This window comes from Opisthorchis viverrini (assembly GCF_000715545.1).
Source record: "Opisthorchis viverrini unplaced genomic scaffold opera_v5_205, whole genome shotgun sequence".
Classification (NCBI taxonomy): domain Eukaryota; kingdom Metazoa; phylum Platyhelminthes; class Trematoda; order Opisthorchiida; family Opisthorchiidae; genus Opisthorchis; species Opisthorchis viverrini.
In genome coordinates, this window is record NW_008751865.1 from 397,615 (window position 1) to 408,806 (window position 11,192).

The 11,192-nt window shown below is 45.4% G+C and overlaps 1 protein-coding gene across 1 annotated transcript in view; it reads right to left on the minus strand.

The window, feature by feature from the left end:
* The window catches only part of T265_08242 (hypothetical protein), a gene marked incomplete at both ends in the record, with an annotated part of 50,171 nt that overhangs the window by 5,609 nt on the left and 33,370 nt on the right, over positions 1 to 11,192 (minus strand). The window contains 6 exons of the mRNA XM_009173989.1: positions 242 to 389; positions 428 to 590; positions 3,569 to 3,689; positions 3,776 to 3,905; positions 4,956 to 5,094; positions 7,914 to 8,073. Of these exons, the coding sequence (XP_009172253.1) occupies positions 242 to 389; positions 428 to 590; positions 3,569 to 3,689; positions 3,776 to 3,905; positions 4,956 to 5,094; positions 7,914 to 8,073 (861 nt within the window). The remainder of the gene's footprint in view (positions 1 to 241; positions 390 to 427; positions 591 to 3,568; positions 3,690 to 3,775; positions 3,906 to 4,955; positions 5,095 to 7,913; positions 8,074 to 11,192) is intronic.

Here is an 11,192-nt window from a genome sequence, read left to right on the forward strand (position 1 = left end):
GTACACGGGCATTTTGAGAGTTAGACAGACTTATCATTCAAGCATTTAGCTAGCACCAGTTAAACTGGCACCACATGGCACCAAATTGTCAGATCTTCATGTCTCATAGCGCGTGACAAACGAGACTGATGAGGTTGGATAAGGATGAACTCCGAGTCCCGCAATCCCCTAATCGAAGCAGAGTGACGCGAATGAAATTGGAATAAAACTTAGGATCAACTGCAGCTAATCAACAACTCACGCAAGTCCTTTTGTCAAGGTCTCCCAGAAGACGAAGACCTAGAGCGGTGTCGTTCTCCATCATTTGTAGGGCTTCATTTGTTGGAGCGAAATAAATATAAGGTCCACCTTCGGTGAGCGTCTCCACGAAGCGGTATTCGCTGTACTTCCTGAAGAAAGCATCAAGTCAGTTGAGAGGTGGACTTACGAGAATTCAGGCGTCTGAGCCAAGTATTGTTGGACCGTTTGGTAAGGAAGGCCTGGTATATGGTCAATCACGTGCGCGATTCCATTGGTTGCTACTTGATTCACGTTAATCAGACGGCCACCCACGTAACCCTGTCCCGGAAGACGTCCTTCAACGTAAACATCTACAAGACAATAGAATCAAATGGGTTCTCTTTTTCATAAAAGAAACTACTCACAATGTTTCTGAAAACTTCAAGACAGCCCACGACCGGTTTCGGCCTTCCACTTCGGGCTCATCAAGTAGGCGCAGTCCTCGAGTTTCCGTCAACCTTATGATCTACTTGAACCCAAATCGGACTGTTTTCGAGAAATACGCTCATTTGCAAATCAATTTGGTTTTCACGAAAGACTCAACTGAATCTCCTGTTTATGATACTCTACAACTGAATGTGCTGCACACAGGCCGCCTCATGATTCAGTTGGTACGATATTCGACATATCGCAACATATTTTCATAAATGAAACTACTCACAAGTTTGCTGAAAACTCATCGACAGCCCACAACCGATTTTGCCCTTCTTGGGGCTCATCAGGTAGGCGCGCAGTCCCCGAGTTTCCGTCAACCCTATGATCTACTTGAATCCAATTTGGGTTGGTGAAAACCAAACTGATTTGCAAATGAGTGTTCTCCCCACGTGGGTTCTCATTTGGCACGTAAATACGCATTGATGCATGTGGAATTTTCGTAAGAGTGAGACACTTTACAGAACTTCTAGGGCTTTTGCAATAAGGGTCAATAAAATACACACCGGAGTCTGATCGGAACTACAGCTGAGCCCGACGTACGCTTTGAGATGGTAACATAGAAATTCAGATTTCAGTCAAAGTTTTGCGTCAAACTTTCGCCTTAGAGTTATCGATTTTGCCCCGGACTAAATCCACAGCAAGGTGATTCAAATTTCCCAAGCACTCACATGACGTTGGACTCAGATATGATGTCTAATGCCGAGATTTTAACGAAAATTGTCGCGTTTCAGTTGAGAGTAGCCAGGCAAAAAGCGGAGGTAGGCTTATGAGTACTTCTCTGAACTCGATTCGCTTGTAGATTTCATCGTTGCCAACAAGAATCTCAACGGGATACGATTTTCTCTAACTGAATGGTTTCAGAGGGGTCAGTCAGTGTTTCGGTTTCGGCAGGGTATTCAAGATATCCTGTTGATAATGTCGCTGAAGACCCATAGCTTCTACTGACCTTATTTTCTACATTAATCTATATTGTGACATCATTTCAACTAAGACGTGAGACGGCCTTTGTGAACCTCATCCAGTTGGAAGTTATCATAAGCGAGGGTTTCTTCTGGGATTAGGTTGGGCCACTTTTGCTGAGAACAAATTAGTTTGTAATTGAGGATTGCACCCAACTTAGGTTCAAGTAGAACATGGGTTTGGCGGAAACTCAGGGACTGCGCCTACCTGATGAGCCCCAAGTGGAAGAGCGAAACCGATCATGGGATGTCGAGGGGTTTCAAAAACCTTGTGAATGATCCGTTACGCCTGGTTACGAGGTTTCTCCACTATCGTAGCAACTGAAACATGAGGCGGTCTGGTGCCACACACAGTGGAAGTGGACCACGATCAGCGAGAGATTTAGCTGGATTCTGTTAAGCTTCCCTCACAACAACCTAATTCGTACGCAAACGAGAGTACTTGTAGAAATCTGTCCGATTTGGGTTCAAATAGAACAAAAGATTTACGAAACGCAGGTGTTTTAGACACTTTTTGCTTAAAATATGGTCGGAAACAGATCAGCAACTGATACAGGAAGAAATACTTCAAAATGATCTCCGTTCGTACTCCTAGCTGGACCGTTTTGCAGACAGTCAGATGATGTTCGCGCATTCTCACGCCAATCAATGTGTATCTTTAGACTGCAGTCCACTAGAAGGTACCACGTGATCCAATCGATCGGCTCAATGCAGGTCGAGCTACAGCCACGCCATTCGCTTAGAATAAAAAAATGTGAACTGAAATTTTACTTCACGGATGAGTCATCAGTCAAATTAGGCTCGACTGCCTTTCAAGTTTGCCCACACCTAGACAATGCCAGATAACGTGACTGTGTCAATGGAATGCGACTACCAGATCCGGTCAAACTTCACAACTTATCGATTGAGGCACGTGGCGGACAGACTCGCAAAAGAAACGACCTTAACTTGACGGTACACATTGTGACGACATCCTGAAACCGCTAGTGTTCATCACTCTGTTCTTTCACTAAGACTCATTTTCCGTTCCACAGGCGTCGCTGTTACTTACCTAGTGTACGTAAGCGACTAGCCTCATAACCCGATTGGCACAATTCGGGCTTCACTGTCCGACCCACGCTGATTCTGTCAGGCGCGTTTTTTGTTTTACCGTGATCCGCTGGCAAGCGTCTCAATCGTACCGTGGTGCGTCTGAGGTGCGGGACATCACACAAGTGATCCTGCAACGGTAGACGACCGTGAGGATAGAGTGGTTATGATTTTTCTGAGGTTATCTTTCTTTGACACACCCCCTTACCAGCACGGACTATTTGATGCGAACCCTACAGAGGTCGTCCTTCTGTTCTGGCGTAATTTTTCCGGTGAGTCATCACCAAAGGGAGGAAGCATTGGGCTCGAGTTTCGCTCTTATAAGAGCTCATCAGCAGTGCATGTCCAATGGCTGTGCCGGGATTCGAACCCCGGACATCTGACATACGAGGGGACCGTGTAAACACCACTCTACCAATGCACGTTGGACGCATCTGAATTTTCACGTCTGAACATGAAAATTCTGTTTCAAGTTTAAACTGCACTCATTGGTTTTGACCAGAGAAGGCTGGTGACAACTGTCGAGGGTTCACTACTAACACAGAGCTCCACCAAAAATCAAACGAGCGACGCCCACCAGATGAACCTATTCCGGATACGGAAAGTTCAAAGACCGGTCACGTTGTTCTGGGCTGGACCGAAAGCGGTAAGCTGTGGTGGCTAGTTCACATCCTGTTCAGCTGTTTTCATTCCCGCCCATTTTCCCGGAAGTGGCGGCGTTGAGATTTAGATCTGAGCCAGATGACAGTGTGAGTAGATGGACCTATGATTGTTTCGCAAGCCCCATGGGAACAAGTAACACTTACCCGTGGTAGTCAATCGGAAACGGATGGCTCTGGCCAAACCATCGATTGTTATGTATAGATCGGGTGTCATTTCTTGAACCTCTATCTGTCCAGGTATGACCAGGTAGCGTAGAAACGTTGACTGGAACAAACAAGGAAGGAGCAAAACCCGCATTATAAGGTCTTTTATAGTAAAAGAGGCGCGTCATTTTAATTGGGTTAAAGTACCTTGTGAGTACTGTTCATCTGATTGAACCGCATCATTGCCTGATTGGTTGGAACGAAAAAGGTTAGTTGGGCCTGCGTGCTGAGCATCGATTGGCAATTTTGGTCGGCCTGACAGGCTTGCCATAGCGTTCTGTTAAGAGATTGAACAGTACACAAATTCAGTGAGTAAGGTTGACAAGAGCGAGAAGACGATATCTCTCTGACTTGTCTACTTTCATTCACAGAATTTCTCCAATAAGCGTTTGAAATGAAGGGCAAAGGTCACTTTGAAATACGGTGGACTGACATCTTAATCTGATAAGCATCCTTTTCTGCGACAGAGGGGCATACGCTTTACCTACTACTCATTTAGACGTTCCCTCACAGTAGTAAGCTGTTGACAGTCTAATTCAGCAATCACATGGACCCAGTGTTAATCGATTGACGGGGTTCGGTCTCCTAACCGAAGTGGTTAAAAACGTAGCGGAAAGGTAGTTGTCGTGGACATTTCCCAGGCATGCCCAAGTTCTCTGTGCTTACCGCCTCTAACAGTGTGGAAGAGCGGTGAAACATGGTAGGTCGCCTGCCATACTCTCCCAAGGGAGACGCCATCCGTGGAGAGACAACTTACCGGAAGAGTTCGAAATGGTGGCACCTGTAAGGTATAATTTCCCTGAAAAGAAGGAATCCACGGTAGAAAATAGCATTCTGGATGGTCGTGGGGGCGGGAGAATCAATATGGTGTTTGTTTTGGAGTGCTTGCAATAGAGTAAAGGCCTTGGTTGGAAGGGATACCCAGCAAGACAGAGGCCGCCTTCAAGCCCCTTTTTTCTGATATCATCTCTTTGCGTGAATTACATCTATACGGGGTACATTACATGGAAACTGATCTGAAGCACTTGATTTCATGTTTTTTTAGCTGGTGTCGATAGTGCAGCGATGGGAGTGGCTTATTCAGTAACTGACCCGGAAAATCTCCCTCAGGTTGTTATTTTTCCTACTCAGGTAGTCAACTCGTTTACCCTCATCTTTGTGCCTCCCACAGTCTTACGGTTTCCCCATTCGGATTGAACGATTCTCGTTCTAGTTAGGATGGCATCTGGGACATCAGAGAAGTAAGTACTGTTTCGTTCAGCTGGAGGGAAGAAAAGTATACCTTAGACAACAATTCAACAAATGAATTATACCGAGCATTACTCACGGGTTCAGTCGGCGCACGATTTCCTCTCGAGTCTCGTACACAAATCCGAGCACGGAATTGATAGTGTGCACAACAGCCTGCTTGATTTCGACACCATGTCCGACAACTTCTGACTGGGCCGCTCCGCTGCTAACGAGGACTTGAAGAATAAAAGTAAATTCGAGAATTTTCAGCAACCTTATGAGTAGTGTATTGCATCTATACATGAATTCAATGATGCCAATGCGGCCTTCATCTGATCAGAATCACCGTGATTCCACCAACCTCACAATATCGATTGTCCGCTTTTGAAAAGAAAAAGGATTCTGAATAATGCGGTAAAGTCACGCAGCAGTTTCTGATTCGTACAACACTAATGTTATTTATCTCGGTTTGACTAAATTTGCTCAGCCATTTCAATGATTGCAACACAATAATCGATAATCAAAGTACTAAGTCATCTGGAACGTTCGGGCTTTCTCTATCCCGGTATAGGCCAGGGAAAGCGAGGAGACCAGAAGCGAGGAACCCAGGCGTTTTAGGCACTATTTGCTTAAAATATGGTTAGAAACAGTTCAGCAGCTGATACGCGCACGAAAGTAGGTCGTACAGAAAGAAGTGCTTTTAACTGATCTCTGTTCGTACTCCTAGCTGGACCGTCTTGCAGACAGTCAGATGATGTTCTCTCCTTTTGACGCCAATCGATGCGCACCCTTAGAGTGCAGTCCACTAGAAGGCACCACGTGATCCAATCGATCGGCTCAACAAAGGTCAAACTACAACCACGCCATTCGCTTAGGATAAAAAAGGTTAATTACGTCGGGAATTTGCACTGATGAGTCATCAGTCAAATTGGGCTCGACCGACTTACCTACACAATGCCGGACAACGTGATTTTGTCATGGGAATTCGACCACAAAATCCGATCAGACTTTACAATTGATCGATTGAGGCACGTGGTGGACGAATTTTTCAATTAAGGAGGATGGGAATCTTTCTAGTTAGATATATCTTTATTTCAGCGTACTTGCACGCACTTGCGGAAACGTGATTGGTAGGTGCTGTTGCTAGCGTCTAATTGCTAGTCATAAAAGTAGCTGGTTAAATTATCATTAAACAATTAGCCTGACCAGGATTAGTTGTTTTCTTATAGCATAGAACGTGCGAAGAGATTCTGTAGTGGAATGCTAACTGGTTTGTGACTAATACCCTATTGATAGGTCACATTCGGGAAAGAGGTCTTTGCTGAGATGAATATAGGTTATCAACACGGAAAATGGATTGGACTGTTGAACGAGGTTCTTTACCAGTTCAAGGCCATATGCCCACGGCTGCCTCCTCATTAAGCCTGCCATTTTTGGTGTGGCAACATCTGATTGGTTGACAACGTCCGGTGAGTTTCGAACTGCATCATTGGCTGGTTCGAATCCGTTTTAATGGGTCATAGGTGACACGTAGACTTTCTGTAAGCTAGAAAGGGAATTCGCTGGCGTTAATACAATGGCGCCATCATTACCGGGTCCCATCGCGGAGGTTGAAATTGGCGTGAACAGGCACACTAAACAGCCCGTGTATGGAGATTGGAGTGAAAAAAGACGGTCAAACTGGTCAAAAAGTGTATCGCGAACAAAGTTCAAGCTACCGACTACCCAACAGCCAACTACTGGGACTGCGTGGGCTTAATTAGTGTGAATATGGTCACGGGACTATGGTGTTGTTCGCTGCCATCAGTCTATATTTTGCTCACGATTAAGTGCAAATCAATACGTCGTGGTATCTACAATCTGATTTATTCAGTGAAGGTTTTCACATCTAATTCAGCCAGCTACTAACAACTGCTGCGAACTTAGGTGCTGTTTTGGGTCTCCCATGAATCGAGCAACAGAATGCCCCAATTCCTTTGGTTCTTACCACTAGATACTGCTCCAATGCAGACTTTTGAGCTCTATCGAACAGCTTGGTTGTACAACTATCCCCAAGTGCTCGAATGTCGCTCCTAAGACGAACGCACAACGGTCGTACTAGAAAAAATTTGAAGCTCACTATTAGAAATTGGTTGAATTTAGTTTTGACTTTTGTATAAGCCTCCTACAGATTTCCCCGAGACCCCCAAAAAATCAAATCAAATATGGAGCTGGAAATGTGGAAAGTGACAAGTAATCAGTTTCATTGTCTATCCATGTCAGGCAGCATTATTCTGGGCTTGAAGGTTATAGAATCTTGTCCTCTTTCCGTCTTGGGTGCAACCACACTGTACCTCAACTATGGAAGGAACAGCTTTCTCAACGTACTTCTTCAACTTTCCGACTTCGGGTCAAGGTGCGACTGCGTTGTATGGTTACTAACCACGTCATTCGTTTGCTGTGACCCATCGATTGCGGGTTTCGATTTTTTTTTACTATTTGAACGTGAGTCACCGTTACTTGATAGGATCTTAACACCGACATTATTAAGCGATCTGTGTGCCACATACAGCAGACCGGACAGGGCCTCAAGGTCAGACCATCGTCGCCCTTGCTCTGATTGGGCGATTAACACAGGCACGATGGTTGGGCGTTTGTGAGTGGTCCAAATCCATGGTTCACGTGTCCCAGCCAAATAACAGCGGAGCCTGGAGTTCATACAAGTTCTTTACGAATTAGCAGAGCAAGCCATGGCAGAATCGTCGTTCAGTAACGACTATCAACGTGTCACAGATGCGTAAAACCTTCATGTCATTCACGGTAGGCGATTTGGAGCCGTCTTAAGTCCAACCAAAAGCATGCCAAAACTCAACTTTTCACCGCAGAGACCTCAAACTCGTACCATTTTCGTGTCGCGGGGATATCATGATCTCCTACTGGAACCACAAACACGACACCAAATTCCTACCGCGTCAGATTGCGAAAACCTGAAAATCATTTAGAGTTTTGTGAGACGGTCGGATTTCTGAAAGTTTCTAGTTCAACCCAGTTCTCATAGCGTTAAAAATTTACATACCTTTTCCGTCCGACTCTCGTGAAAGCATGGAGGATGTGGTCTTGCTCCAGTCAGGCGAGAGTGGAGTCGAAGGGAATCCGCTACGTACCATGATTCGCGGAAAGTCCGCGGTCCACTGAGAGTAGACGATTTGGTTCGGTAGATACTGAGAGGCGAAAACCTGGAATATCACAAACAGTGGGCCGTAGTTTGAAGAAAAGGACATGAGAGAGATGTTGATTTCGAGTACAAAACAGCAGTTGAGGCCTCACTGTTCTAGCAACTGACGCGAGGCAGCTTAGGACTAAAACAACAGGAAGACATATCCTGCCAATGAGGTCAGTGAAAGCTGAAAAGCAGAGGGTCAATATATATCCGTTCCATCCATATTGTGAATCATCAACGGTTCCATGAAACTCAGAGGGAGCTTCGAACATGCGACCTTCTGGTCAGTGGTTGAACAATTGACTGGTAGGCCACAAGCGACTGGACAGTAGCGCGATTAGTTCACACTTGGAAAACTCAAAGGCTACATTAAAATCAACTAATAAGTGGATCGAGGGGATCGGAGTCTCGAAGACCTGCTTGACGACGTATCAAGCAATATGCACAAACTTCCGTCCTCAAACGAAGGTCTACGTTATGCTCTCGCTTAAGTTTGCTAATTTCACATGTATTAGCAAAGTCTATCTTTTCGTTGAATTCTTGTTATCAGAACGATATTAAAGGACTCGCTTCCAACCTACTACGCCTGTGAGGTTGGATCAGGGAGGTCAGCACGTTCGGATCTCTCTTATCTGACCTCATCGAGACTGTACAGGTCACCGACACTCGCTAGATCACGAGATTTGTCTTTTTTTTTCTTCCCATCTCAAATCACGTCATAGAATCGTGGCTCACTTGACTACACAGCTCACAGTCAAGACCTGAACCCCAAGACTCGCCCTCTTTCCCTAAACGTACAAATCACGACACATAAGGGTGACTCATCTGACATAGACTGTCTGGGAAGGTAGCAACAAGTCATGTGCTGACACCCACACACACGCAAACGTTCCTACATATAGGATAACAGCACAGCAACACAACACAACACAACAAAGCTACACACGTCGCCCAACTCGGAGCAGAGTCGCTCAGGACTTACGACGCTTCAAGCACGGATACTCGGGAATACGTGAGGCTGCTACAACAGCAAAGAAGACTCGAAACCTGCATCCGGACTTACAACAGGATTTATCAACATGCACCTGCAATACGATAAGTCCCTTGTTCGCATATGCACCTCTTGTAATAATTTTACTCAACAAGCTGATATTCTTAGTGCTCCCCGTTTTCTCGTTCGTATAACTAATTTTTGGGTTCTAGTAGAGCACTAGCAAAGGAAACTATCTGCCCGTCAGAAGTCGAGTATACAGGGTTGTAGAAAACTCTGTTCTGCTATGTCGGTGAGCAACCTGACTTCTGTACGCGGAAGACATAACGAACCTCCAGTATTCGATCACCGGTCTCTTCGGAATGGTCAGTAATGCCAAATCATTTTCTGGAGAAGTTACACACGGTAGATGAGATGATGATGATGCGCTGGTTCCCTCACGTGCTTCATATGCCAGTGGATCAACTTCCTCCGAGAGAGTCTTCTTCAACGAAGCCAATAGAAGAAGTACATGACAAGCGGCAACTCCAAAGTGAAGAATGAAATCCACTATCAACAACCTCAGCTTTGCTTGTCATTGCAGCCTCTTTGCACAGGGATTCCACACAGCATTTTCAGACACTGGTCACCCATCCGGCGACGCTCATTCATCCAAGTTACAGTCTTCGTTGATATAGCTTCCCCCAGATCTCTCCATAAATAGCGCTCTATCCGCTCCAACTTTCTGGCTTGTCGGGGAACTAGGTTCATCACTGAAAACACATCACATGGTCGCTTCATTGATTGGCTCCTCGGGCGACAACTTCTTCCATGAAACATCACTGAACATCACATGGTCGCTTCATTGATTGGCTCCTCGGGCGACAACTTCTTCCATGAAAAGTTCATGTGTCCAGTGAAATTACTTACTTCCTGGCTTGCTTGTTTGGCATCAATCTTTACCTTCCGAAAAGTCCGAATCTCCGAATTATGAGCAGTATCTCAGAATTTGATTGAGTTTGTAGATGGTCGCATTCCCTAAAATTAGTTTTGTGTCTTGTAGCTACCCAGTTATCCACATACTTAGCTGTTCAGCTCACAGTCACCCACTGGATCACGAGACCTGTCTTTTTTTTTTACTCACAAGCCACATCACATCACATTGACTCATCGGACATCGATTGCCTGTGCCGTCTAGTGAGCATAGCCACTACTCATGTGCTGGCACGCCCACGTACACGCAACGCAAACACCATATGGAGAAACCAATCACAGCCGACACACAGACTCGCGCACGCGCAAGGAGCAGGAAGTCAACCACTCTCCACAAGTCCACGGACAATTATGGAACAGGTGTAGGAGCCATACTGAGAAGAAAACGCGTTCCCGCCGTCCGGACTTTCACCAAGGAACTATCACAGACGATAAGTTCCTCTGTTGACTTGCCCCCCTGTTTTGCGTTATATTTATTTTTATACGTGTTACCTCTCACTCACCATCGTCAACTATACTATAAACTTTTATTAGTGCATTGTATTATGGCCTTCATAAACAGTGCACCAAAAGGAATAAATTTGCGTGAATTTATCGTTTCATTCCGTTCGTCCCTTAAGAACATACGTCACTCTATATGAAATAGGAAGATATCGAGAATCCAAACTTTACCGTTGTCCAGTCGACAAGGTCTGAAAGAGAGCCTTTAACGGTGGACAACGCTCGGGAGACGCAGCCCTTGCAAACGCGTGCTGAGAAACCTGTTTACATGCGGACCACACATTGGACGACCTCAAAGTCCTGAAATGTATCTTAGAACAGTTGTTCAAAGTAGATCTGACCTAGCGAAATACACTCATTTGCAAACTAATCTGGCTTTGCGAGAGACTCATCTGGAACCCAGCCGAATCTCTCGTTTGTGATGTTTCTAGGCAACTGAATGTGCTGCACCAAACCGCCTCATGTTTCAGTCGCTACGACATTTGAGATATCGCGATACGTGTATACTCGTAATGCACTACTCATAAGGTTGCCGAGTACCAGGTGAGTGTATTTCGCTAATTTCGTGTAATTGGGTCTCAAGTCACGGAAACTCGTGGACTGCGCCTACCTGATAAGCCCCAAGAAGGGTGCAACCGGTCGTCAACTATCGACGAATTATCAGCAACCTT